Source organism: Cryptomeria japonica, chromosome 2 (assembly GCF_030272615.1).
Source record: "Cryptomeria japonica chromosome 2, Sugi_1.0, whole genome shotgun sequence".
Taxonomy (NCBI): Eukaryota; Viridiplantae; Streptophyta; class Pinopsida; order Cupressales; family Cupressaceae; genus Cryptomeria; species Cryptomeria japonica.
This window is the reverse complement of record NC_081406.1, coordinates 479,989,676-480,016,182: the sequence shown is the minus strand read 5'-3', so window position 1 is coordinate 480,016,182 and position 26,507 is coordinate 479,989,676. Positions and strand designations below refer to the sequence as shown.

General features: G+C 38.8%; 1 protein-coding gene across 2 annotated transcripts in view; it reads right to left on the bottom strand.

The window, feature by feature from the left end:
- LOC131050211 (GPCR-type G protein COLD1) overlaps positions 1-23,161 on the bottom strand; it is a 309,921-nt gene extending 286,760 nt beyond the window's left edge. Inside the window, exons 1-2 of one of the 2 annotated variants that reach the window (XM_057984488.2) lie at positions 22,737-23,161; positions 1,272-1,372 (exon numbers count right to left, since the gene is read on the bottom strand). In XM_057984488.2, coding sequence (XP_057840471.2) covers positions 1,272-1,372; positions 22,737-22,951 — 316 coding nt within the window. In that variant the 5' untranslated portion in view covers positions 22,952-23,161. The remainder of the gene's footprint in view (positions 1-1,271; positions 1,373-22,736) is intronic. The other variant, XM_057984420.2, reaches the window with a different exon arrangement.
- Positions 23,162-26,507: the final 3,346 nt, after the last annotated feature.

The window sequence follows — 26,507 nt, the reverse complement described above, 5'->3', positions numbered from 1 at the left end:
AAAAGAGGACATTACAAATGTCTCATTGGAAGGCAGCAAAAAGGGTCTTCGGGTATATACATGGTACAATGGATCATGGTTTGGAATATAAATGGAGTGAACAATTCTTCTTAACAGGGCATACAGATGTTGATTATGCAGGTTCAGTTGATGATAGGAAATCCACATCTGGATTTGCTTTCTTCTTGGGTTCTAGTCCTATTTCCTAGGGAAGTAAGAAGCAAGCCACACCTGCTCGTTCCTCAACAGAAGAAGAGTATCGTGTGGCAAGTGCAGCAGTTTGTGAAGCAATTTGGTTGCACCGCATATTAGAAGGATTGGGGGTACCATAGAATCAACCTACAGTCCTCTATTGTGATAATCAGAGTGTTCTCAAGCTTGTTCGTAATCCAGTGTTTCATGAACGAACCAAGCATATAGAAGTTGACTATCACTTCATACGAGAACACGTTCAGCAAAACAACATTCAGCTCCAGTTCTGCTCTACACAGGAACAACGTGCTGATATCTTCACCAATTTTCTTGCACGTGTGAAGTTTGAAGTTTTTCAAGATTCTCTTATTAGTATTTTAAAGAAATGATGTAATAAGGGGGGGATGTTAGGTATTCCACCATTTCAACCATAGAATTGTTGGTTTGTTAGTGTGTGCATGTTTGTTAGAATTATTTAGAATGTTTGTTACCATTTGTTAACACTGTGAGTGCCATTTAAAGCACGCAGTTCACCGCCATCACATGTATATATACCCATATGATAATGAATTTTACAAGGTCGATTACTTTACAAGATCTGATAACCTGGACTCTTCTGGTTTAAACATTTTGTTTAAGAAGCCCAAGGAATAGCTACATTATTATTTGGGATGACTGATTGAAAGGCTGGGGAAGATTTGATATGAAATAAATAAGCTACACTAAAACAATGAGATGGGCAGAGTTTCAAATTTGCTTACATGATTTTTAAATATGATCATAAACTCAAGTTATGCAAAACCCATCCTACAGTGGATTATTAAGTTTATTCAATATTCAAAGCAAAAAACTTAGGAAGGGCTCAATTCAATGTTGAAAATGCAATCTTTTATCAGCCTTAGTCCATTGTTATCAAAAAATGCACCATCATAAAAGTACTTCTTTTCCAAATCCTTCAAACAAAAAACATTTCAAAATACCATTCAACATATTTCAGAATAGGAAAACAGAACAAATGAATTCTAAAATCATAGAAAAAGAGAGCATAAAAGTAAGAGAATATAGTATGTGGTATGTACCATTATTGCGAAGCATCAAATAGCAATGGTAATATGGTAGCACAAAGACCAGCAATGTAATCAGACAAAACAAATCCATTTTCCAGTTTATCCACCTTGCCCTGCCATCACATATCCACATAAACATGTTATGTACAACCTATAATTAAGCCCATGAAATAGGTATCTCTTCTAAATTGTGGAATTGAATACTTTGAAAAGCTTTCTATAGCTCAATCTGGCAGTCAGAAATCAACTGTGCTGTTGTAATTACAAGCCGTATTTTATCTCTAATACCTGCAGATGTTATAACATTTAAAAGCCAAATCACCCATTTATTCACAAAATTGAAAAAAACTTCATTGCCAAAACATTAATGCTTCTCATATGACATTGATACCATAAAGCCTCAACATGATAATATCATGAATCATGTAGGACCTTTTGCATACAATTAATGGTATTTCAAACTTTTAGTCAGATGGTATGTTTTCAGGTAGCAATCAAAGATTTGGTAAGGCTTTATGAATTCATTTTCTGATGCACACCATTTGGAATTTCACAAATTTGATCATTATAGATCTAAGATTTTGGCACAAATATAATTTCTCAATTCTTCGGGATATCTGTGCTAGTTGTTTTTAACCAACATGAATTATAAAACAATCAATACAGTTATCCAAAAGTATAAAAAAAATTGTTCATCTCTATACATTCTTCTCTCTAACCTTCTACATAGTAAAAAGACTCGTCGTCAACAAATACTGGATCACAAACATGGATAAGAGAAAAATATCCACAGAAGAACAAACCAAAACCCTGGAAAGCAGGGAATCTATGTGGAAAGACTATATTAATCATGAGAGAAATAGAAGTTGGCTAAAGCACACAGAAAGGAAAGAAGCAGTTTAGAACTTGTTGATAAGAGTGAATATGAGCTCTCGTATGGACGAAAAGTACCAAAAAAACAATGGACTAACTCAAAAAATTATAAAATGAATACAACAGCACAATGCTCATACATTTGAGAGCCAACATACCTTGATACACAAGAAATTGACAGGCGAACTAATGAAAAGTTTCAACACTTATCGATCATGTGGAAGTAAGGGAGTGCAAGAAGGGCAACGGTGAAAGATTCCTCGCTAGGTATGATGCCTCGTAAAGATGGTTAAGGACCACGAGGCCACCTCATGATGATGGTTGAGGACCATCGGTTAAAGACCAAACGAGGCCAAGGAAGGTAAGGTCTTGACCTTGGGCCTAGGGTTGAGGTTCAAGGGCACCCTATTGCAGCTCCCCTACTATATCCACATTGATCAATTGTTGAAGTGAATCAATCATAAGAGGTGAGAGGATTACGAGAAGGGGAACGTGTTGTGCGTTGCACACGCTCCCTGTCGCCGACAGGGTCCCCTTTTCCTGTTTTGAGTTTTCGATCGTTGTCCTGAGGATCCAAGCAGAGTTTCTCGTGTCTCTTCGAGCGAGTTCGTGACCAATCCGTAAGCTGATTGACGTTGGAGTAATGGACCAGTGAGTCCTCCTGACTGGTCCAGCTCTCGGGCGTGAATGCCAAGGGCTTTGTTCCAAAATTTTGAAGATTGCCTTGGATAGGCGTAAGTCGGTAAGAACTAACGAACCCCGCCAAGCCAGAGCTATAAGGCCGATTGCATAAAGTTTGCTACCCGACCCTTGCAAGGTTTGGGCAAGAGATGATTTTCGCCTCCTAAAGGATCAAATTGCTCGGCCGAGTCCCTCGGTATTTTGATGCCTCCCAAGGCCAGATTTGTGGAGTCTGGCGAAGCTGGTGGGAGGTCCGACATTCTGTGCAAGTTTCCAAAATTCTCTAAAGAGCAGATTCCGCCCCCCCCCAAGATCACAAAAAAACGATTTTCGGACCTCAGGTCCGAAGTTTTTAATGAAGGCGGAATGTTCTGAAAAGGATGCATTAGGTCCGAAAGTCCGAAAGACACATAAAAACCATTTTCGGACCCCAGGTCCGAAGTTTAAATCATGCAATATTTTGAAACAAATGGTGCTTTGCTCCGAAAGTCAAGTAAAACATTTTCGGACCCCTGAGTTAAAGTTTATATTGTGAAACGTTTAAAACGGACCCCAGGTCCGAAGTTTAAAAAGCAAACCTTTATTTTCGGCCCCCCCGAAGAAAGTTTTAACAGAGGGCGAAAAACAAAAAGGGGCGCTTAGGGTCCGAAAGCCCGAAAAGGCGTTTAGTTCCCAATTCTCGGACCCCAAGTTCGAAGTTAGCGCGACGTCTTTTAGAAACACCCGAAGTCACTTAAGGCGCTCACTTTCGGACCCCAGGTCCGAAGTTCGTAAAACGCAAGGAGCTCATTTTCGACCTTAGGTCCGAGGTTGCGAAGCAAAGTTAAAACGCGTTGAGGTCCGAAGTTTTAACGCAAACTAAAAGTTTAAAGCGCAAAGCAAAGTTAAAACGCGTTGGAGTCCGAATTTCGGATCCTTTAGGAAAGCTAAAGTTTATAACGCGAGGCTCCTTTTCGGACCCCGGAGAGCCAAAGCTTAAAACGCGAAGCCGAAGTTTATAACGGAAGAGCCGAAGTTTTAAACCCCAGAGCCAAAGTTCGCATCGCGAAGCCAAAGTTAAACCCAGGTCCGAAGTCGCGAAGAGGAAGTGCGAAAAGTTTTTAAAAACAAAACCCCGAAGTTTGGACGGGCATTCAGCATAGACGGCGAGTCCTCCGAGCCTTCCAGATTCGCCAAGGCTTGAACGGGCTCTGGGATCTCCAAGGTTTGCCGAGGTTCAAAAAGCGCTCCCAGCTCCGAAATTCCAAAGTTGCCAAGGCACGCAAGGTGAGCGCTCAGGTCCGAGTTTTTTTGAAGAGCTTCAAAAGACGTTCCCAGCTTCGAAAGTGTCTCCAGCCCGCCTAAACCCCAAAGACTTCCGAAATTCGCCAGCAGGTTGAGATCTCCATGGTTGCAAATAGCATCCAAGCTCCGAATTTCGTGCAGGCCGAGTGAAGCCAAGTTAAATTCCGAAGCCTCCAAATTTGTCAAAATCCAAAGTTGAAGAGAGAATGCAATTCAAAATTTGAAAGAGCTCTCAAATCCGAAAACAAGGAGGTAAGACGCCGCATCACCCTCCCCGTCGACCATTTAAATTCATATTGCCAAGGATAGAACCATTTAAAATTGATAAATCCTCTTTCATCCGCCAAGCCGCGAAAATTTAAATCAAAAGGATAACCGTTGGGATTCAAACTTTGCAGGATCGTCCGTTCACTTCACGCGACGAGGTCGGGTAATCTCTCGCCATCCGCTCCCATCAGGTAAGCACGCTTTAACGCGTATGGTCATTTGAAATGTGTAAATCAAATAGGCGAATGCTTGAATTCTTGAAGTCTACATCTCTTTTTTGTAAAGCGTTATTCAAACATTCGAAATTTAGAATTCACTCCCGAGGTTTAGCCAAAAACTGCATCTCTTTTCAAATTCAAATTTCTCATGTTTTGCCTTTGTTGAAAATTAATCCAAAATCCGAAAGTGATAATGCGTAGTCGTAAATCTTCAGGAATATGATGCTGTTAAAGTTAATCAAGTTGTTAGCTAAAATGATATTTAAGCTAATCCCGGCCTGCTGAAACACTTCTGTTGTTATCTAACCCGCATTATCGTTCTTGTATCACCTTGTAATCCGCGTCTGGCTGTGCAGGATAAATGCCTAAATCGGCGGCAGAATCATCAAAAACACCCGCTGCAGCCGAAACTTCACGAGCATCCAAATCAGACATCCCGCGGAAAGTTGAAAGAATGAAGTATCAATATCAGAGGGGAGGATTAAGAGAGTCGAAGGTTCAGAGCGTCTGGGACAACATTGGTGACACCAACCTTGGCCACATTGATATTCAGGACTTCAGGAATCGGGTCTTCTCACCCAACGCATATGGCAGGCCTAGGCAAATGGTGGAAAGTGGCATCGCCCAAGCAGCAGGTTTTCCTCCAGCAATCCAGAACTATGAATTAGTAGTGGAGGCTGCTCGGCATTACGAACCAAAGTCCAGATTAGTGCTTCTGGAAAATATGACTATCGCCGACTTCTCCCCTGAGGCTATCGGTGATGCATTTGATATCCCCTTTCCAAATAATCCCATAGCTACAACAATGGACGAAGCACAAGGGGCATATGATATGAATCCGGCCCGATGCAGGGCATTGATTAACGAAGAATGGTTCAAGGAGAAAAGGCCTCCGAACACCAGGATTGTGAAAAAGACCCCCAGAAGTGACTTTCATAATGAACATGGGGACATGGTCACCTTACTCAGCCGAGTCATGGGACTTCCTAGGTTCAGCTACTTTGAAGAGTGGATGTTCTATTTTACAGAGCAGGTCTTTGCCGGAAAGTCTAAGTTTGACTGGGCCCAGATCATAAGTGATAACATCCACGCTCAACTGATTGAGCTCGAAATGAAGAAGTACTTCACCATGACCTCCTATTTGGTCTATATGTTCGCAAAGAACCAGCCACTGCCAGGGTTAATAATGAAAGGTGAGATCGAGAATGGGCCTGGTCAGGTGAAGGTCTATGATTGCTACCCGCAGCTGCATTACCAGGATATAGCTCAAAGGGAAAAGAACAGCCCGGCTTACGCGGTTGGTCAGTACGAACGCGTCAACGACGCCTTCACAATGCGCCTGGTCAGGCTAATGCAGGGAGGGTTACACATAAGGCTCTCGGAGCAAGCTACCACCTTAGTGCAGAGGTATGGGGCCTGGTTCATTCAGTTCCCAAGGTTCTCCTACATCCGAATAGCTGGCTTCGATGGTGCCCCCCTTCGACTTCCGCGATACCCAACCGATAAAGCAGTCCTCATGGAGGTGGCAAGGCAATCACGCCCCGCCGGCATATTACTACGGGAGAGCAAGCAGGCTGGATTCACATTTCCTATGATCATAGGCAGCCATGACGTCCAATTGAGAACCCCCACCCTAGCAGAGGAGTCCCTTACAGAGCTAGCCTCTTATGGCCTACAGGAACATTTCCCAAGGAAATGTTTTGATCATGACAATTTGGCGAAGAGAGCCTACGGTAGGTGCTACAGAGCAAAGGAGTCAATTGAAGACTATTGGAAAAATTGCTCCGATGACTACGAAGTCAGGCGACGGGAATATTCTAGGTTGAGTGTGCAGCAGATGCGACTCTTTGAATACCGTCAGGTCCCGGATCAGCTCACGGACTCGAGGAACTGCCTCCAAGTCCGAGAATTCAAGGCAGTAAGACACCTCTTGCCAGGCGTTGATTGGTCTCAAGACCCAATCACGGATTTTGAAGCAGTTATGGTAGCCCCGGCAAGATACACAGATCAATGGTTGCATCTCCAGATCGAGAGGCTAGTCCATGAGGGGGTCCAGTTTACTTACCATTTGATGGGCAGTCTCGACTCTCAGTCTTTCGAAGACGAAAGGACATCAGCTGAGAAACCAGAAAAAAGAAAGAAAGCTAAGGCCTGTAGAGGGACTCGGACGTCCAAAAGAACAAGAAGGGAGAAGATTCCCATAAGGAGGCCAGAGGCCACTTCATCTTCAAAGGACCCCAGTTCGTCCGACGACGCCATAGAATTGGATTGCGTACCTGCTCCGCCTTCCCAGAGCGACATCGATGCATTTGAGGCCAATGATCCTCCTGCACCTGATATACCGGACACCGAGCCAAAGGGCCCCAGGTCGGCCAAGCTGGGTGACCAAATAAAGGAAGGAGAAATCCCATCCACCCAGGGGATCGAAGTGCATGAACCTACCCAGCAGAGCCATCACGAATTGCTACTCCTCAATACAGCCAAGGACGACTCGACCGTCGAAGGGGAACAAAGAACAGACGAGATTCATGAGCTCGAGAGAACCGAGGAGCAACCTTCACAGGAGGATGTTAGACAATTGTTCAGTGAAATAGGGGAGAACTCAGATGCAAGCAAGGAGCTTCCTCCTTCTTTCACCCCTCAGATGGCGGGGCAGCTGCTAATTTGTGATCAGCCGGTTGAGAGCATAGGAGAACAGGGTGCTAACTTAACCCTATCCTCAACCCAGACGGTGCCTCAAGAGTGGCTGATCGCCAGAGCTCAGCGCAGGGCCGCCGCCAAGGCACCCATCGATCTAGAGGACATCTTCTCACGAATGGATCAAGCAAAAGCTAAAGGGAAGAAGAAACCAAGAGCATACTCTAAGGTAACCAGGGATGAGCAAAGGAACCGCACTCTTCATATTGCCACCCCGCCCGTGGACAAGCCAGTAGATCAAATAACACTGGCAGATTATAGCATTACGACTGTCCCCATCGGACGAGCTACAAAAGAGCAAGAAAAGGAGGAATTTAAGGACTCAGTGCAGAACATACTTAGACAGCTCGAGGAAATCACTGCCGAAAAGGATATGTATCAGGCCCGTGTTGAACAAGCCGAGGGATACATCGATAAGCTCCTACGGCCATTACACAACCCCTCTGAATCCCATATTCCCCCAATAGCATTGGCACAAAGGACCACCACTGAATTTGAAGGAATTCGGGATACCGCAAAGGCCGTCAAGGAATGGATGCAGGACATCAAGAAAAAGGGAGAACAGATCCTTAGAGAAGTAAAGGAAATGGCTCTCCATCGAGAGCTCACTCTAGTCAGGCTGTTGGAGGTAAAGAGGGAATCCCTTCACATGCACGAGGTAGCGGCCTCTACCCTTCCCCTCATAAGAGCTCTTTTCTGGACGCATACACAGATTCCCACACTGCCTGACATCCTAGATCCCCATGGCATCAGTGTTCTCAAGGAATGGTACTGGACCGTCACCATGAAGAACGACGCCCAGGAAATTATTGACAAAGAAAAGGACGCATGTGAGGCAATTCTGGGGAACATGCAAGAACTAGGCAAGACCATCCTCCGATCAATGGTTTCGGGGTGGATAAATGACCTATCTGACAGTGTAATCCGGCCGGATTGGGAAGAAAGGTTGGGAGCAGATAAGGTTTCTTATTCCGTTGAAGACTTGAGTTTTGCTGGTCAGTTCCATTCAGACATATTGTGCTTCGAGCGTAATCGCTCCAGCTGGAAGGACGGTTTAGGGCACGTGGACCAGTATCTTGAGGGCATGCAGTACAAAATTCGCCACCCTCCCATGCCACCTTTTAGCCTCCTCTTCCAGTTATGTATCAAGTTTCAGGAATATGTTCGCAAGGAACGAGCGGCAGGTCGTGATTTATGGCGGGAATACCTGCATGACGAGGACCAGTTTCTAAAGAAAGAATGTGAAACCAAAATAGAGAAAGTAGTTTCTCAAAAGTGCCTTTTTCCCTCCAAATCTTAAAAGTGCACTTTTGTCCCAAAAAGGTGACAGTTGACTTCTGGTCAACAAATTGTAAAACTTTTATACACCTTTTTTTGGATTATTCCAATTGTTGTAATTATCCTTTTTTGGTAGTTATTACTCCCTTTGGGGGTGGTTGTTGATATTTGCCTCCCATTTATGGGTATGGGCAGCCCTGCTTTATAGATGAATCTGGGCCACTTATGAAGATTTAATCCAGGCCATTCATTTTTTTTTTGAGGCCTATTTAAGGGACTGGTTTTCCCTCATTTTGTAAGAAGTTCTTGGATTGTTGCGAAAGCTCTGAAGGAATTTGCAGGAATTAATACAATGGATTAAAACTATTTTCAAGTCTCCTTGTGAGTGCATGGTCTCCTTCTTCACTTAATTTTGAAAGCTTTTTTAATTATGTCTATTCATTTTGCACAACAGTTTTTTTAATCAAGCATCTGATAGAGCCTTCATAGTCCATACCATTAGAGGATAGCTGATTGTTTTTCCTTTCCGCATGGTTAATCTGGACTATTTTATGATTCAATTCGATTATCAAATATATATATCATGAATGTAGAAGTTCTAATATCATATTTGGTAATGTGAAAATCTGGTTTCTCCTTTGAAGATTGCACTAAGTTTATGCAAACATTGCGTCTGAATGACTGTTGATGCCTAATTTAGTTTCCTGGAGGTGTCTGTCTGCTTGATTGAATCTGCTGTCCTAGTTAGAATTTTCAGTTCATCTCTCTCCCTATCCTTCCTTTCTTTTCTCCCTATTTTATCTTTTTTTAGAAGTCTGCAGTCCTGCTAAATCAGCTTCAAATTAACCAACATCACCTGAAGGAAAACAGTAAAAGGTCCCCGGGAATTTATACATAGAATTGCCAATTAAACGTAAGTCCCCTTGTGTTTCCAGCATAAACACATCAAGCCACTAAGAGATCCCGCAGTCAAGACCTGACAAAAGAAACCTTGAGGTTATCCCCTTTGATCAAAACGTAGAAAATAGCATTAGGGATTCCCTTATTCCAAGAGAGGGTAGGATACTCAGTGAGTTTATTCTATTCTGCGTTGGCCGTATGGAGTTTGCAGCGATGCGATTTCATCCACGTCAACAGAACGGTGTTGGGGTCATCTTCTAGGTACGCCACCTCATGGTATATGATCGGGGAGTCCCATGGGGCCAAAGGGGTACAAAGGGTACTGTGTTTGAGCTTAGAAAGGATGGACTTCCAAGGCACCTTATTGTGAATGCTCCTCATGTTCTCTATCATGGTAAATGAATGCATTAAGAAAGTTCAATCTTGGGAAGTAGGATAGAAGTGGCAAGATTGAGGAGAACGGTTATAGGATACCTCACTAGGTACTCCACCTCATATGGATGGCATGGGCTACATGAAGCCAAGGGAGGGATAAGGTCAGCCCTTGGGCCTATGGTAAAGGATCTCTAGGGAACCTTATTGAGTCACCCTATCTTAGCTCTTCTATGGTTGAGCCTTCTCAAACTGATTTAAGCAATCTTGTGATTAGTTCTATAATTCTAATATATGCTTGATGATTTCTGATTAAAAGATCTATTTTATGAATTATGATTGTAAGTGATTCCTAACTTGTTTGTAGGATCTCAATCAAAGTGAAAGGTATCTCTAAGCCTACTTTGTTTCTAATTAAAATTTGTGATCTAAGGCAAAAATTTGGGAATTTATATTTTGGGGACATTACGTACATGCAGAAAAATAATAGCTTCCAACACAATATGACCTTTGAATGAAATTTGTTTTCAAGAAACTAAAGGGGTTTCATCGTCTAATCTCCAAATCCAAGGTTTTTGTCCTTGAATTAGTAGTTAAACACAAGGCTCAAGCTAAGAGAGAAATTATATGAAAAATGGCAGATCTCTCAAAGTCCAACAAGCTCCTCAATAAATAGCACAAGAAGGGCACAAATTCCAACACCCTATTTTCCCTTCTCCAAAATTACAATGAATAAATATAACAATATTCTCTCCTCAAAATGCCCCCCTACTATGTCATGAATGCCTACTCCCCATCGATGAACTGTCATAGGATCTTTCATGATCAACATGCCAAGTGTCTCGGCATTTACAACAATATTTTATGTCATGTCCCCTTAAAATTCTGTCAATGTATTATTGCAAAGGAATATAGTATTTATTGCAAAACAGTATTCTATGGTTTTCAATTGTGTAAGCTAACTAAGTGTCGGTTTAATATAGAATGGAATTAATTAATATAGCGAAACACTAGTTACAACCGCTGCTGAAGAATGTTAATATTATAAATCGTTATTACTAACCACAAGTCGATAACTAATGGATCGCGTGATGTTTAAACAAGGTTATCGGTAAAACAATGGGAGGGGTCGCGACTTTCCAAGGAGTCGCCACCACTACGTCTAAGCGCTCCATGAGCGCAACCCCTCAAAAGGACGCAAGACTTATATAATTGAACTCCACCTTGGACAGGAAGAAACGAAGACCATTTTGCAGGAAATCTTACCTTACATTCTGCATAAATCGAAAGGGACAATATATGTAAACCACAACGATCGGGAAAGCAGTGAAATCCGGTGCGTGGATAAGAGCACGAGCAGATTCCTCCAGGTACGAGTTTTTTCACGTATAATCAGGCATTTGATAAATTCGTGAACTAAGAGGGATAATAAACTAAATAAGGCACAATATATTACTATAATGGGTATTCGATAAACTGGTGAATTACATTAATTATGAAGGAAATGGTAAATTAAATAGTACGCTGGGCAGTGGTATTGTTTAACTAGTGAATGGTAGTTAATTGACAATTGATTTGGTAAATTCAATCTATGATATATATATATATATGTGTGTGTGTGTGTGTGTGAACATCTTCAGGAATAAATAATAACTGATACGAATCTGTGCAATAATTATTACGAATCATGATATGAATGAATCAATAATCTAACAATGGATTAAACTGAATTCATATCTTCTAAGTAAGGAGAATAGCCAATACTAACCTATAAGACACATCCAAAAGGGAGAACAGCCATAGGGCACCCCACACGATACGTTGAGTAGGGAGAACAGCGGTAAAGGGCACCCTAGAGTGGTGTTGCATAGGGATAGGGCACCCTACTCTAGGAGATATGCATTCATCTTTGCAATACTACATAAACTATCATAATTTAAATATTCCGTAAAATCATAGAATAAGTATTGGTTTTTCAATTGATTCCAGGTATTAACAATCAGAATATAATCTTGGGTAACCTTGTTGATCTAAAACTGCACTATTCATAATCAGATTCATTAGGGGACATTACAAGTGGTATTAGAGCATGTTCCTATCAACCTAGGAAGGGCCCTAGTTAATGCAATTGAGTCGGCGAGCCATAAGAGCTTTAGAAAGAGAGAAAAAGAAAACCTCTTTAGTCATGGAACAGGAATTTAGAAACTTTATGGAAAACACTGCCCAAGCACTCCAAAACATCACATCAACTATAAATTGTCTCAAATCAAATCAGAAAATAGAAGGGACAGGTCACCAAGCCCATCAGAAGGAAATGACAGAGCTACCCAAGAATCTACCCATAGAACCAATAAGCACTCTTTTTTTATTGGAGAAGAAACCCCTAAAGATGATGGAGGAACTCGTATCCCTAGGTTAAGAGAGCTTGTTGTAGAACGTGAAAGATTGGACCCTGAAATTAGGAGGAGCATTCCCTTTTCTGAATATTGTAGAGCGGATTCTAGTAGGGGTCATAAAGGAAGGAAAGCCCAACCTAACCGTGAGATACAAAGCAAAGTAGGAAAGCTAACCATTCCCAACTTTGATGGAACCGGGACAGTTACAGCCCGGTCATGGCTTCAAAAATTGGAGACCTACCTTTCTCTTTGCCCTATGAAGGAAAAGGATGCCATAACATTTGCTATACTACACTTGGAGGTTACAGCCCATGAATGGTGGCATAATGGCCTCATCACACAAGACCACAAAAATATCAAAACATATGACACTTTTAAAGAGAGGCTCATTGAAAGGTTTGACCACTCTCATCCCCAAAAGCGCTTCAAAGATCTTATGAGGATTAGGCAAAAAGGGACCCTTGAGGAGTACATTTCAGAATTCCAAAAACTGGCAGTTATGGTCTCGGGGATATCAGAAGATAGGCTTGTGTACCTATTTGTGGACGGGCTAAATGAATCAACTCGAGGACTTGTGAGGGCATTTGAACCTCCTACCCTCCAAAAGGCCATTCTCAAGGCTACTCATCTTGAGACCACTCAACAAAAGGGGGATCACCATAAGAGGACAGCCCCACGAGACAAGCATCCCTATGACAAAGGGGGCAGCAAAAAACCTTACATATCACGGGAAGAGCGGGAAGAATTGTGGAAGAAAGGATTATGTTTCAAGTGTAAAAAGAAATGGGAAAGGGGACATGTTTGTGAGGGCTCCAACTTGTGCCAAAAATGCAATGAGGAATGGAGTCCTAACCATGACTGCAAAAAGGGGAGGAAGAACAAGAAATGTTTTAAATGTGGGGAAAGTTGGGAACCATGCCATAATTGTACCCTGAGGAGTCAAATCCACTACATGGGAGCTTCAGAAGAAAAAGAGGAGGAAGACACTCCTTGCAAGAAGATGAAAAGGAATGAGGATGAAGAAGAGGGGACTCTGCGAGGGGTAATTAAGGGGAAAAAGGCAGCAGCCTTGATAGACAATGGAGCCGCACATAACTTCATAGATGAGGAACTAGCCAATTGACTGAAATTAGAAACACAAGATTTCAAGGGGTTTAAAGTTGCCTTGGCAGATGGATTCACCACCCCTTGTACTACGAAAATTCCTTAGCTTAACATCTCTATAGGAAAGCATAATATCAGGGACAAATTCTACACTATCGAGTAGGGTGGGACGGATCTGATTTTGGGACTCCCATGGTTAGACTCATTGGGGGACATGAACATCAACTTCTCCAAATTGGTATTGAGCTTTGAAAGCAATGGAGAGAGGATTACACTTCAAGGACTTTCTGACAACTCCCTAAAGAAATTTCAGCCAAGAAGATGGGGAAAGTCCTTAGTCACAACCAAGCAGAGTGGGCAGCCCAATGTTTAAGTTTGGATAAAAATACCCTTGGCAAAGGAGTCCACATTGATATTCAGCCATTATTGAAGAAACATGGAAAAGCTTTTGAAAACATTCCCCCGAGTTTGCCTCCAAAGAGGGGGTTTGAACATTCCATTGAGTTAGAAGAAGGGACAAAACCGGTTGTCACTACACCTTACCGCCATCCACACGAGTATAAAGAGGAGATTGAAAAAACCATTAACGAGCTACTAGAAATGGGACACATCCAACCTAGTTGCAGTCCTTTTGCTTCGTCCGTGGTACTCTCGAAGAAAAAAGATGGGATGATAAGAATGCCTATAGACTACAGGGCATTGAACAAAAAAACAATAAAGAATAAGTACCCCATTCCTAGAATTGATGAACTCATCGATGAACTCCACAGGGCAGTCTATTTCTCCAAGATAGACTTAAGATCCGGATATCACCAAATCCAGTTAAGGGAGGAAGACATTCCTAAGACAGCTTTTAGATACCATTATGGGCATTTTGAGTTCCTAGTTCTACCATTCGGATTGACAAATGCACCAGCCACCTTCCAGTCTTGCATGAATCATATTTCCAGGAATCAATTGAGGAAATTCTTGTTGGTATTCTTTGATGACATATTAATATATAGCAAAACATGGGAAGATCACTTAAGGCACATCGATGAAGTCCTTGGAATACTTGAAGATAACTCCTTATATGCTAAGTTATCCAAATGTGAATTTGGGATGGAAGAGATTTTATATCTAGGGCATAAAAATCAGTGCCCAAGGGGTAAAAGTAGATGAAGAAAAGATTGAGGCCATTAAAAGTTGGCCAAAACCCAAAACTCTCACCCACTTGCGAGGATTTTTGGAACTTTGCAGCTACTACAGAAGATTTGTAAAGGGATTTTCAAAGCTAACTGCTCCACTCACAAACCTCACTAAGAAAGGAGCTTTCACATGGAATGAGCAAGCCCAAGCAGCATTTGAGGAACTCAAGCAAGTAATGAGTTCTTGTCCCGTTCTAGCCATACTTGATTTTTCCTTGCCATTTGAACGGTGTTGTGATGCCTCGGGAGAGGGCATTGGTGTAGTACTTATGCAGAACAAACACCCAATAGCATTTGAGAGCAGAAAGCTCAAAGAGCAAGAAAGGGCATTCTCTACCTATGATAAAGAGATGTTGGCAATAATGCATGCCTTAGCCAAATTTAGGCAGTATCTTATTTGTGGCAAATTCATTGTAAAAACCGATCATAATAGCTTGAGGTTTTTCCTAAGCTAGAAAGATTTGAATAACAGACAACAGAAATGGGTGAGCAGATTACAGGCATATGATTTCGATATTGAATATGTGAAAGGGAAGAACAACGTTGTAGCAGACGCTCTATCTCGAAGACCCCACCTTAATGCCATAACAGCAATATCAACTGATTGGAAGACTTCCATACTCACCGAATATGCCAATGATGCATTCTCTAGTGACTTGATTGAAGGGAAGATACAAGATGAGATTTACCAAGTCAAAGATGATCTCATCATTTATAAAGACCGTATATTCATTACTCCAGGGTCCAAAGTAAAGAAGGAGATATTAAAAAATTTATCATGACAATCCATCCGCTGGGCACCAAGGGTACTACAAAACCTACAAGCAAATCAGAGAAAGGTTCTATTGGAAGGATCTTAAGGGTGACGTACTTAAACATATCAGGGAATGCATAGTGTGTCAAAGAAACAAAGATGAGCATACATTCCCAGCAGGATTGCTTCAGCCATTACCAATTCCCAATCAAAAATGGGAGAGCATATCCATGGACTTTATAACCGGGTTGCCCAAGACTCAAGGGAAAGACTGCATCTATGTGGTGGTGGACCGATTGACAAAGTATGCACATTTCATAGCCATTTCTACCGAATTCAAAGCACCCCAAATAGCTGAAGTCTTCTTCAAAGAAATTTTTAGATTACATGGGCTACCCCGAACTATTGTGAGTGATCGAGATAATCGATTTCTTAGTAACTTTTGGCAGGAGCTTTTCAGACTATCCGGGACAGAATTGACACCCACTACAAGCTATCACCCACAGACAGATGGGCAGACTGAAATAGTTAACAAATGGATAGAGGGATACCTGAGGAATTATGCTACAGGACAGCAAAATGCATGGGGCAAATGGCTCCACCTAGGAGAATATTGTTGTAATAATACTCATCACATGTCCATTAGGATGAGTCCTTTTAAGGCCTTATATGGATACACGTCTACATCATTTGGAGATCTTATTCAGACAGAGAGCCAAGTCGCGAGAGCCAAGGATTTCGTACAAGGAAGCATGGACATAATAAATGAGCTTAAGGACAATTTACTCCAAGCCCAGAACTAGCAAAAGGTATATGCAGATAAAAAGAGAACTGAGCGGACCTTTGAAATTGGGGATATGGTCTTCCTCAAATTGCAGCCCTACAAACAGTCATGAGTCAACCTTAAAATCAAGTGGTGCAGAGAAGCTTAAACCCCCCTTCTACGGACCCTATAAAGTAATTCGGAAAGTTGGGGAGTTGGCCTATGAATTGGAGCTTCCTCCAAGCAGAAGAATTCACAATACTTTTCATGTCTCTCGTCTCAAGAAGGTATTAGGGCAGCACATTACTCCATGCGAGGATCTACCTCCGCTTGATGATGAGGGAAAGTTAATCTTAGAACCAGAAATAATACTCAACGTAAGAGAGAAGAGATTAAGAAATAAAACCATTGAAGAATACTTGGTAAAATGGAAAGGTCTGCCTACTGAAGATGCTACTTGGGAGGGACCTGAAATCTTTGATCATCCAAATTTGAAATTGCTTGAGGGCAAGCAAATTTGAGGGGGCAGGATTGTCATGTCCCTTAAAATTTTGTAAATGAATTATTGCACAGGAAAATAGTATTTATTGGAAAACATTATTCTATGGTTTTCGATAGTGTAAGCTAACTAAGTGTCTTTAATATAGAATGGAATTAATTAATATAGCGAAACACTAGTTACAACCGCTGCTGAAGAATGTTAATATTATAAATCGTTATTACTAACCGCAAGTCGATAACTAATGGATCGCATGATGTTTAAACAATGGGAGGGGTGGCAACTTTCCAAGGAGTCGCCACCACTACGTTTGAGCGCTCCATGGGCGCGACCCCTCAAAAGGACGCAAGACTTATATAATTGGACTCCGCCTTGGACAGGAAGACATGAAGACCATTTTGTGGGAAACCTTACCTTACATACTACATAAATCGAAAGGGACAATATATGTAAACCACAACGATCGGGATAGCGATGAAATCCGGTGCGTGGATAAGAGCACGAGCAGATTCCTCCACGTATGAGTTTTTTCACGTATAATCAGGCATCTGATAAATTCATGAACTAAGAGGGATAATAAACTAAATAAGGCACAATATATTACAATAATGGGTATTCGATAAACTGGTGAATTACGTTAATTATGAAGGAAATGGTAAATTAAATAGTACGCTGGGCAGTCGTATTGTTTAACTGGTGAATGGTAGTTAATTGACAATTGATTTGGTAAATTCAATCTATGATATATATATATATATATGTGAACATCTTCAGGAATAAATAATAACTGATACGAATCTGTGCAATAATTATTACGAATCATGATATGAATGAATCAATAATCTAACAATGGATTAAACTGAATTCATATCTTCTAAGTAAGGAGAATAGCCAATACTAACCTACAAGACACGTCCAAAAGGGAGAACAGCCATAGGGCACCCCACAAGATACGTTGAGTAGGGAGAACAGCGGTAAAGGGCACCCTACAATTACACGTTGCATGAGGGAGAACAGCTACAGGGCACCCTAGAGTGGCGTTGCATAGGGATAGGACACCCTACTCTAGGAGATATGCATTCGTCTTTGCAATACTACATAAACTATCATAATTTAAATATACGTAAAATCGTAGAATAATTATTGGTTTTTCAATTGATTCCAAGTATTAACAATCAGAATATAATCTTGGGTAACCTTGTTGATCTAAAACTGCACTATTCATAATCAGATTCACTAGGGGACATTACATTTTATTGGGCCCACATACATGAAGTTGTTTTATTTATTATTATATTATTGATTGCTTCTATTTCCTTAAACCATGGTGATGAGAGCCATCCATGTCTCATTTTATGCCACATTTTAGCCATTTTCATATGCCTTCAATCACATTCTAATATTCCATTTCTATTTCATTCCATACCATTTCACCATTTTATGTTGCATATGATTTAATATAAATAAGTAATATCTAATTTAGTTTTTCAATAAAATATATGAATAATAAATATTAGATTGTATTTACTAATATTCACTTCTATTATGTTGAGAAAATATATCATGCAGCAACTTCATGTCGCCAACGTGGGAGCATTTTACAACACATTAATTTCGATCATGAAATTATTTGTTCATAAAATAATTTGGTTCTATAGTTATAACCAATTAATATTTAGTTTTAATTTGGTGGAGGATATCTCCTCACGTTAAAACTAATATTCTATTTTATTTTGTCCTTAATTGTAGAACAAATTTTCTCCACCATTTCAGGTTCCTCTATTTTAGGATCCTATATTGTTTCCTTCATTTTAGGGTGATTTGTTTCCAACAAATAAACCAACTAAATGTGAGCCACAAAATAATAGAAAAGTGGCATGAAATAGGAGCAAATGCTAGAAAATAGGTGTCGGAGAAAACCATATGAATAATGTTAAAAAATTAAGGCAAAAAGAGATTAGAATTTGTTATATGCCTTCATTATATAAAGGCTAAAGGAAGGGGGGAGACAACTTGTTGATGAATAAATGATGAACAGTTAGTACCAAACCGGTACTGAGAGGGGGGGGGTTGAATCAGTACAGGCAAAAACACTTTCCCTGAACCGGTTTGACTGCACACACTGAACTTTGACTGGCAAGCAATAACACCGGTCTAAATCAGATTACTACCGGTAAAACACAGTGAGAATGTGAAAGACATAAACCGGTAACCCTTAGCTTTCCATACAATCTAATACCTCATTTCCACTTCACCCTTATGCATAAACAAGTAATCTATCATCAAAAATATAATGATTGCTAGTTCAACATATTTTACCAGTTTGACATAAAACACTAAACCATCACATGAAAGGCGTCACACATGACACACTGATTTTTCACGTGGAAACCCAACTGGGAAAAACCACGGTGGGGATGAATACCCACAAGCTGCTCTTTGAACTCCTTTGAAGTCCGCTCTGTTAGGAGCCTAGTCCGGTTAAAGACTATTACAATAGGTTCTGCTAGGAACCAATCCTGCTAGGGATCGCCCGGTTAAGGGATGGCTAAATACCCGGTTAAAAGTTAGAACCCTGTTAAAGGTTACCTCGCAAGAGGATTTGAAGAACTCATTGAATTGAGTCACCCTGTTAAAGGATTTACACAAAAGTCTGTTAAAGCTACCCGGTTAAGGGATTTTCCAACTGCTAAAATGGTTAGAAGTCAACAGGTAATACACTGATCTGATAACAGCACTCAATGCCAAGGCAGATCCACTTTAGCTCCTTTTCTTTTGCAATCACACTCTGCAGGTATCAACACACTTCTCTGGTTTGGCAAGAATCAAGTATCACTCACTGGGATACACACATAACATTTGCCAACAACTTCAAAATGAAAAACATCATCGACCTTATAGGAAACAGATAGGTCGGTAGCATAAACCCTAAACCTTAAACATTTAGGTTTTACAATCCTGACCGTTAATCACACTGCATCGAATACAACAGTCTTGAACATATCTCAAGACGTTCTCCAACATTCATTCTTTGCCGCTTCAAGAAGCTAATAACTCATCACGCGCTCTCCACCGTTTATAGAGACTTCGCACATTCCCGAGGTAGATAGGATCAATCTCCATGCAAGATCCTCAAGGAAATCCTTCACGCGCACAAGGGTGACGTGACAACACTTATCTGGTCTTCATTACAATGCTAACTCATCACAAGATGTCATCGGTTGAATCGCACAATCTTGGAATGCATCAACCGGAAACCCTAAAGCTGAGACTACCAACCGGTAGTCATACCAAATGAAACCCTGATACAAAACTTCCATTTACCAGTTCTCATTCCAACATACCGATTCACCTTGAACAAACATACCGCTTCACTTTTTCACATATACCGGTTCACAATATCATACCAGTTCTCTTGCCAGTTTGCTTACTACAATATACCGGTTCATACTTCAGCATATTGACATCAATGACAACATACAATATCATCATGTCATCATGCTCTGCACATATGCCAACACTTGTATCATTTTTTATAATAAAATACTATTATTTATTCTAATCAAACCAGTGTAGAAAAGCTTCTATTTCTTCCGCCGTGCAGGCCAGGAGCAAGGGCCCACTTCTTTGGGAAGCTCAGTGATGCTTATTATTTTTGTGTGTGTTATTTCTTTTTTAAATTTTATTTGATTATAATAGACTTTAAATTTAAAGGTAGTGTGATGTTTATTATTTTTGTGTATGTAGATTTGAATGTAGTGTAATTTATATTTTAGTATTTTCACTAAAGTTTAGTTTGATAGGAGATTTTGTAATTTAATTTTGATTTGTAATTTTCATTAATGTTTAATTTGGTGAGGTGTGTTTTCATTTTCATTAATATGTTACTGTTGTTACTATCATAAATCTTATTGTAGAATTAGAATAGAAGACTTAAATTATATTTTTATTAATATATTTTTTGTGTGTTTTCTTAGCTGCATTCCATCCCCACTCAGCTCACTATCTTCATCCCTTCGGCAAATAGCCACAATACCTTTCACAAGTCTACGATCCCCGGATTGACATTTTAGGAACAAACTGAAGAAGTTAATGTAAAACTTTTATAGCAATTTAATCTCAAGTCTCGATCCACAGTTTTGTCCATCACATGGCCCTTTATTAAAAAAGTTTTCATATCCTCATCTGGAAAATAATTATAGGAGCCACATAGGATAATTAATTAAAAAGGGACATTGCAGCACCTAAGCTGAAGACAAACATAAACACTGATAGAAAAGTGCTGGGGTAAAAAGAAACCTAGGTTCTCAAAAGTAAATAAACACTTAGACTACGTGCACATAACAAGAGTAGGTATTAATAAAGCAATTAATCCCCAAACCATGTGATCCAAATGTAAGACAAACAGCCATTGCAGATGAAAACCCCTCAATGAAATTCCACTAGTGGACCGCTTATGAAACTCTATCGTGCTCACCAGTGAACTTGCTCTTGGCAAAATTTGGTAATCTTTTGGCATAATATGAAATACTTCACAGTTTTGTCAGAAAAAAAGGACCGCATAAACTTCCCATTCTTCAAAAAAAATTGAACTTTCTTCCTTCAAAGAAAATCGGGCTGCAAATTTTAATTCAATTTTTTGCAAATAAGAAGTACAGAAAGCTTTTCAACAGTAATTCTGATGCAGCTTTTCACAAAAAAACATCGTGTAAAATAAACAAATATTTGATGAAATATATATTTTACTTTTAAGATGTTTAATACGTTGCACTGTAATAGCAAGGGAGACACAAAGTAAGATCGAGAACCAGTTTCAGATCCACCTTAACTCCAGTGGACACGTGACTAAAGTTGGGGTGGTGCAATCAGGCAGCCATAGCTCTAGAGGACATGTGACTAGGTAAGGTGATGTAACTAATACAGAGTACATTGAAGCATGATCTCAAGAATGCAGTTGAAGCTAATCTTACATATGCATGCTTTACCGAACTAAGGAAAAAAGTTTACTTCTGTGACCTAATTGTCATACAATCGAGCCACCTGAACTAATGAAAAAAATTAACAAAATACTCAACGGTGGTATTTAGAAAAGCAATGCATAAAAGAAAACGCAGAAAATTTCACAATGCAGTGAGGTCAAGTGGTAAAAAGTATCTGATATTTCATGACAAAGCCAATGGTTGAAATCCACATAAGAGAAGGTAAATTGTTAAATACGATAAAATAATGCATCCGATGAGCTGGAGTAGTAAAAGCATTGAAGCTTGCAACAGGGCCTGAGTTTGAATCCACAAAAGACAGACTAAAGTGCTGAAATTGGGCAAAATGGCTTATCCAATTGATTCAAGTAGTTAAAGCATCGGAGTTTCCCGACAGAACCCCAGGTTGAACTCCATTGGCAATATGTTCAAGTGTTGAAATCGGATAAGATAACCCATCGATAAGTTCATATGGTATAAGCATCAGAACTTTCACAACAGGGCCCCAGTTGAAATCCCAGGCAGGCATGGCTAAGTGTTGAAGTTGAATATTAATATACCACAGCCAATTGAGAATGGTGTACCACAATGGTGAGGCAAGGTGCAAGTTCGATAAAATATTGCATCCAAAAGTCGTTGGATGTGGCATACAACAACAGGGAAGGACAATTATAAGTGAGGCAAATTTTAAGGGATGGAAAAAAAATCACATATGGAATGGTAGGTGAATCCTAGAGTGATTTGTGAACCTATCCTGCTCCAAAAATATGTATGTAATGGTGAATCAACTAGCTTTTAATAAATTTTATATGCAAATATGGCTAGATTCTACAGAATGCCTGCCAAATAACCAATCAAATTTTAAAATAATTTATACGAAAAGTTAGCCAATTGACTTTAAAAAATCCCATAGAAATATCCAGGTGCAAGCCCCAGGAGACGTTAATAAATTACGAGATCCAACTCCTGAATGCTTCAAACCCAAAGAGAGGCGACAAGGTTGAAGTCCATGGTCAGTTCAATAAAATGCCTAGTCCAACTCACTGGATGTGGCGTACCCAAGGGGCAATGCCAGGCACAAAACCTGGATGCTGCATCCAAATCCCAAGAACAAAGAGTGGGGTTCTGGCAACTTTCAAGAGGCTACCCCACAAGAAGAATTTGCGTAGTTAAAAAGACAAAAAGAAATCAAATTGAGCTTAAAATTAAAAGAAATTTATCTTACTCTTTGGACAAAAAGGGAATGATCTCGAACAAGACGAGTTGGAGAAGATTACAGGAGAAAGCGAAAACGATGCTGAAAAGGATCTGCACAAGCGCCCTCTTTTCTTCGTACTCCTTGTAGAGCTTGCGATTGAGGAACCACAGTCCTGTCCATCCCAGGCCTCCCAACGATCCTGCCACTACCAATCCTTCATACATTGCCCATCCCCAGCCCATATTTCGTCGATTATCTGTTACTAGCTGCGTCTAAACATGTATTATCTTCTGAACATGACTGTGTTGTGGATCTTTGGCGTTGGCTTTGAATTCAATTGTTTGATTGATGATGTATTTGAAAACACGAAGCAGGAAGATCAAAAAGCAAATTTTCTAGCGTAGAGACACTAATTTCCTTTTTAAGGAAAAAAAGGCTTCTTACAAATATATTTGGATGAAATAATGAATCCACGTTGATAAATAATGATACATAGTTATTTTCAAATGTGTTATAGAATTTTGCAATATATGTATGGAAGAAAATGTGTCATAGAATTTTGCAATATATTTATGGAAGAAATATGTATTGAAATTGATAAGGATATTTAGTTTTAGAAATTGATGTAAGATATTTTATTTATTTTGTTCAGTAAAAGATTGAATTTATAGAGTTCTAGGAAAAACAAATGATATAGGGAGCATGTTAAACAAAACTTCCAAAGCATATCATACTATCACGCGAAAACAAGGCTTATCATACCCAAGTTTTACCAAAAACAAAAAGATAGAGGTAAAGATAGAGAACAAGATTGCTATGGGCAATGCAAACAAAGATTTCCTTACTTCAGTCCACATTGGATATTTTATAATAGATGGTGTTTAGTAATTTATTTTAATATTCATTGTTTGGTACTTGTTTAAATGATATTTTTTGAATTGGGAAATTAATTGTGTTTCATTTTGGTTTAGATTTATGTATGTGAAGTTGATTTATGTGTTCTTAGAGCTAAATTATGTTTGTTGGATTTGAATAATGTTTGTAGAAATGATTTGTACACTTTCACTCACCTAAAACTTGTCTACCCTATTATCTAGAATCAGGTCTAAAGATAAGTATTGTTCAAGAACATCTTTTGGACTTTGTTAAGCGATGGTCTTCTTCTTATGTCAAACCCTGGATATGATTTAACAATTTTGAAAAAAAAGATTGAAGACATGTCAAGCAATCATGCGATATGCTTAGGACGTGTATATATTGATGTCATGTAATGTTATGCTATGAAGATTATGCAAGGCGTGAATGAGCTCATATGCTAGCTCTTAGGTAATCCAATAATAATTTGGGATTTGTCCTTTAATACAACACTCTGGCATTGAAATTAATAGATTTTGAGCTCAAAACAACAAGTAAGAACTAGTGGGAAGGGAATTGGATTGGGCTCAATTTTAAATTTGAATTTGAAGGTTATGTGGTCATTTTCGTATTGTAAATTTTAATCAAGTTCATTTTATGCATGCAAATTTGACCCATGTAAGAAAACAAGTAAAACACAAATTGAGTCCATACTCTTAGGCTACATCGAGATATGATTATAAAACAAGTTATTTGTCAACCTTTTACACAAAATATGATACTTGCATAGTAGTCATTGCATTAAGGATAACCTAGTCAAAACAAGTCCAAAATAAAAGTGGAAAAGTGCAAGTTATGTAATTTTCACCCTTACATTTTGCTCCCATTTCGACTTGCAATGAACTATATTGTGAATTTGTAAGTCAAAGTAGAACAAACAATTAATATGAAAGTAAATATTCATACAATCATAAAAAGGGTATAGATAAGGATGATAATATTTGCAAATTCTCCATGCAATTTGATCACTGCATATTAAAAATTACAAGCATAAAAGAAAAAAATTCAATGAATAGCATTTTAATTTTTTCTACAATAAGAATAAATAGTTTTCATGAAGCCTATAAAAGAGCATGAAGTTGTAATATGGCATGAAGTGTGTAAAAGAGCGTGAAGTTATAATGTGTCATGAATCCTATCAATGCAATCATTATCAAAGAGATATAATAATATTATATGCATCATCCAATTGGTTACATGTAAGGTATGTAAGGAATTGAAGTAGAGGAGAAAATTAGTTGTAAAATATGCAATCATGTAAATCTCAATAATCATGAAACAAGTATCATAATAACGTTATGTGACAAGCAACTAATAAGATTCAATCAAAATATAATTTTGTAAGCATATTTGTCAAAGGGTGAGACGATGCTATGAATAGGAGAGACACGTGAGAAAAAGTACTAGACAAATAAAGCATGTAAGCCCAAGGAAATTTCATATAAGATGTAAGCATCAAAACATAGATAGAAAGTGTATCATGTAGGATATCAATATGAGGCACAAGGACTATATGAGGATGAGATCGCTAGAAGTCAAGAATATAGTATTGTTGACACATAGGTGAGAAGAAAAGGATAATAATAATGGGTCATAAGATCATGGAAAGAACTTCAGTGTGCCCCCTAGTGACTATAAAATGAGACATCTTTGAAATTATGATCACATGAATTGTAAACCTACTAAAACCCATTTGAAATTAGAACCATCTAAAAAAATAAGTCGTCTAAAATTAAAACTATGACCATCTAAAAAACGAAACCCATCTAAAACTTAAATCATATGAAAATATAAGTCATAAGTTCTTGTTCATAATTATATCTAGCATTAAATAGTCTCAATCAACTTGGTCAAATAATCCTCTTAATTCTTATCTTGCATTTAGATTTTTAGGCTTTCTCAAAGAAGCAATTGACCATTCTCAAAATATATTTCTATGATATATTTACTATAAATTTCATCAATTATCATTGGTAAACTATCATATTATCCAATACATGAACATGAATCTCACCTAATCTATCTAGCTCTTGCAATTAGTGTTCTTACATATTTCATCATTAATAATGCCTCAAAGGGATATGTGCAATGATGATTTTTTAACTCAAGAGACATAATGTCATTACTACTATAACCAAAGAATAGGGAGTGTAACAATATGAATGTTGTATGCCAAACAACAAGTGAAAGTTGTGTGTGCCAATTAGGACTATTTCTATTTTTTCCTTAAAATCTAATCAATTATTTTAAAAGTATTTTCAACTTGGCCATAACATTATTGATAGCTTATCAAGAAAAAAGAGTTGTTAAATATGAAACTTGACTAATAATTTAATCACTTTTTTAACTTTGAAAAAATGTGTTATTATTAGTAATCATAGATGAAGACAAATTGAATCTTGAAGTAATATTTTTCATAAGAAATATATAAATAATATAACTTATGGTAGATTTAAGAGGGGTGACATATACCCACTTGTAAAATAGCATGTAGCTGTGATAATAATAATGTTCCCTTCAAATAAGTAATACAATATTGCCTACTAAATCTAACAACCATATTGAAAATGGACAAGGAAAATTGAATGGTTGAAGATCCTAGGAAAGAGCATGGTTGAGATTAAGTAAGCTAAACATTTTTAACAAGAATGACACATCCTTTTCCTTTTTATAGACTAATGTTATCCAATGCGAATATTTTTTGTGCTAATATTTCACCATTGACATGACTAGTGTAAATGCCTCAATGGACCTCTTGAGTAGGGATATCTTTCTCAAATTTAGGCTTAAAGTTAGGGGTTCAATTATTGAGCTCCAATCTAATAAGAGAGAAAAATATAATAAAACAAAACTAACTAAAGTAACCCACATAAACAACCCATG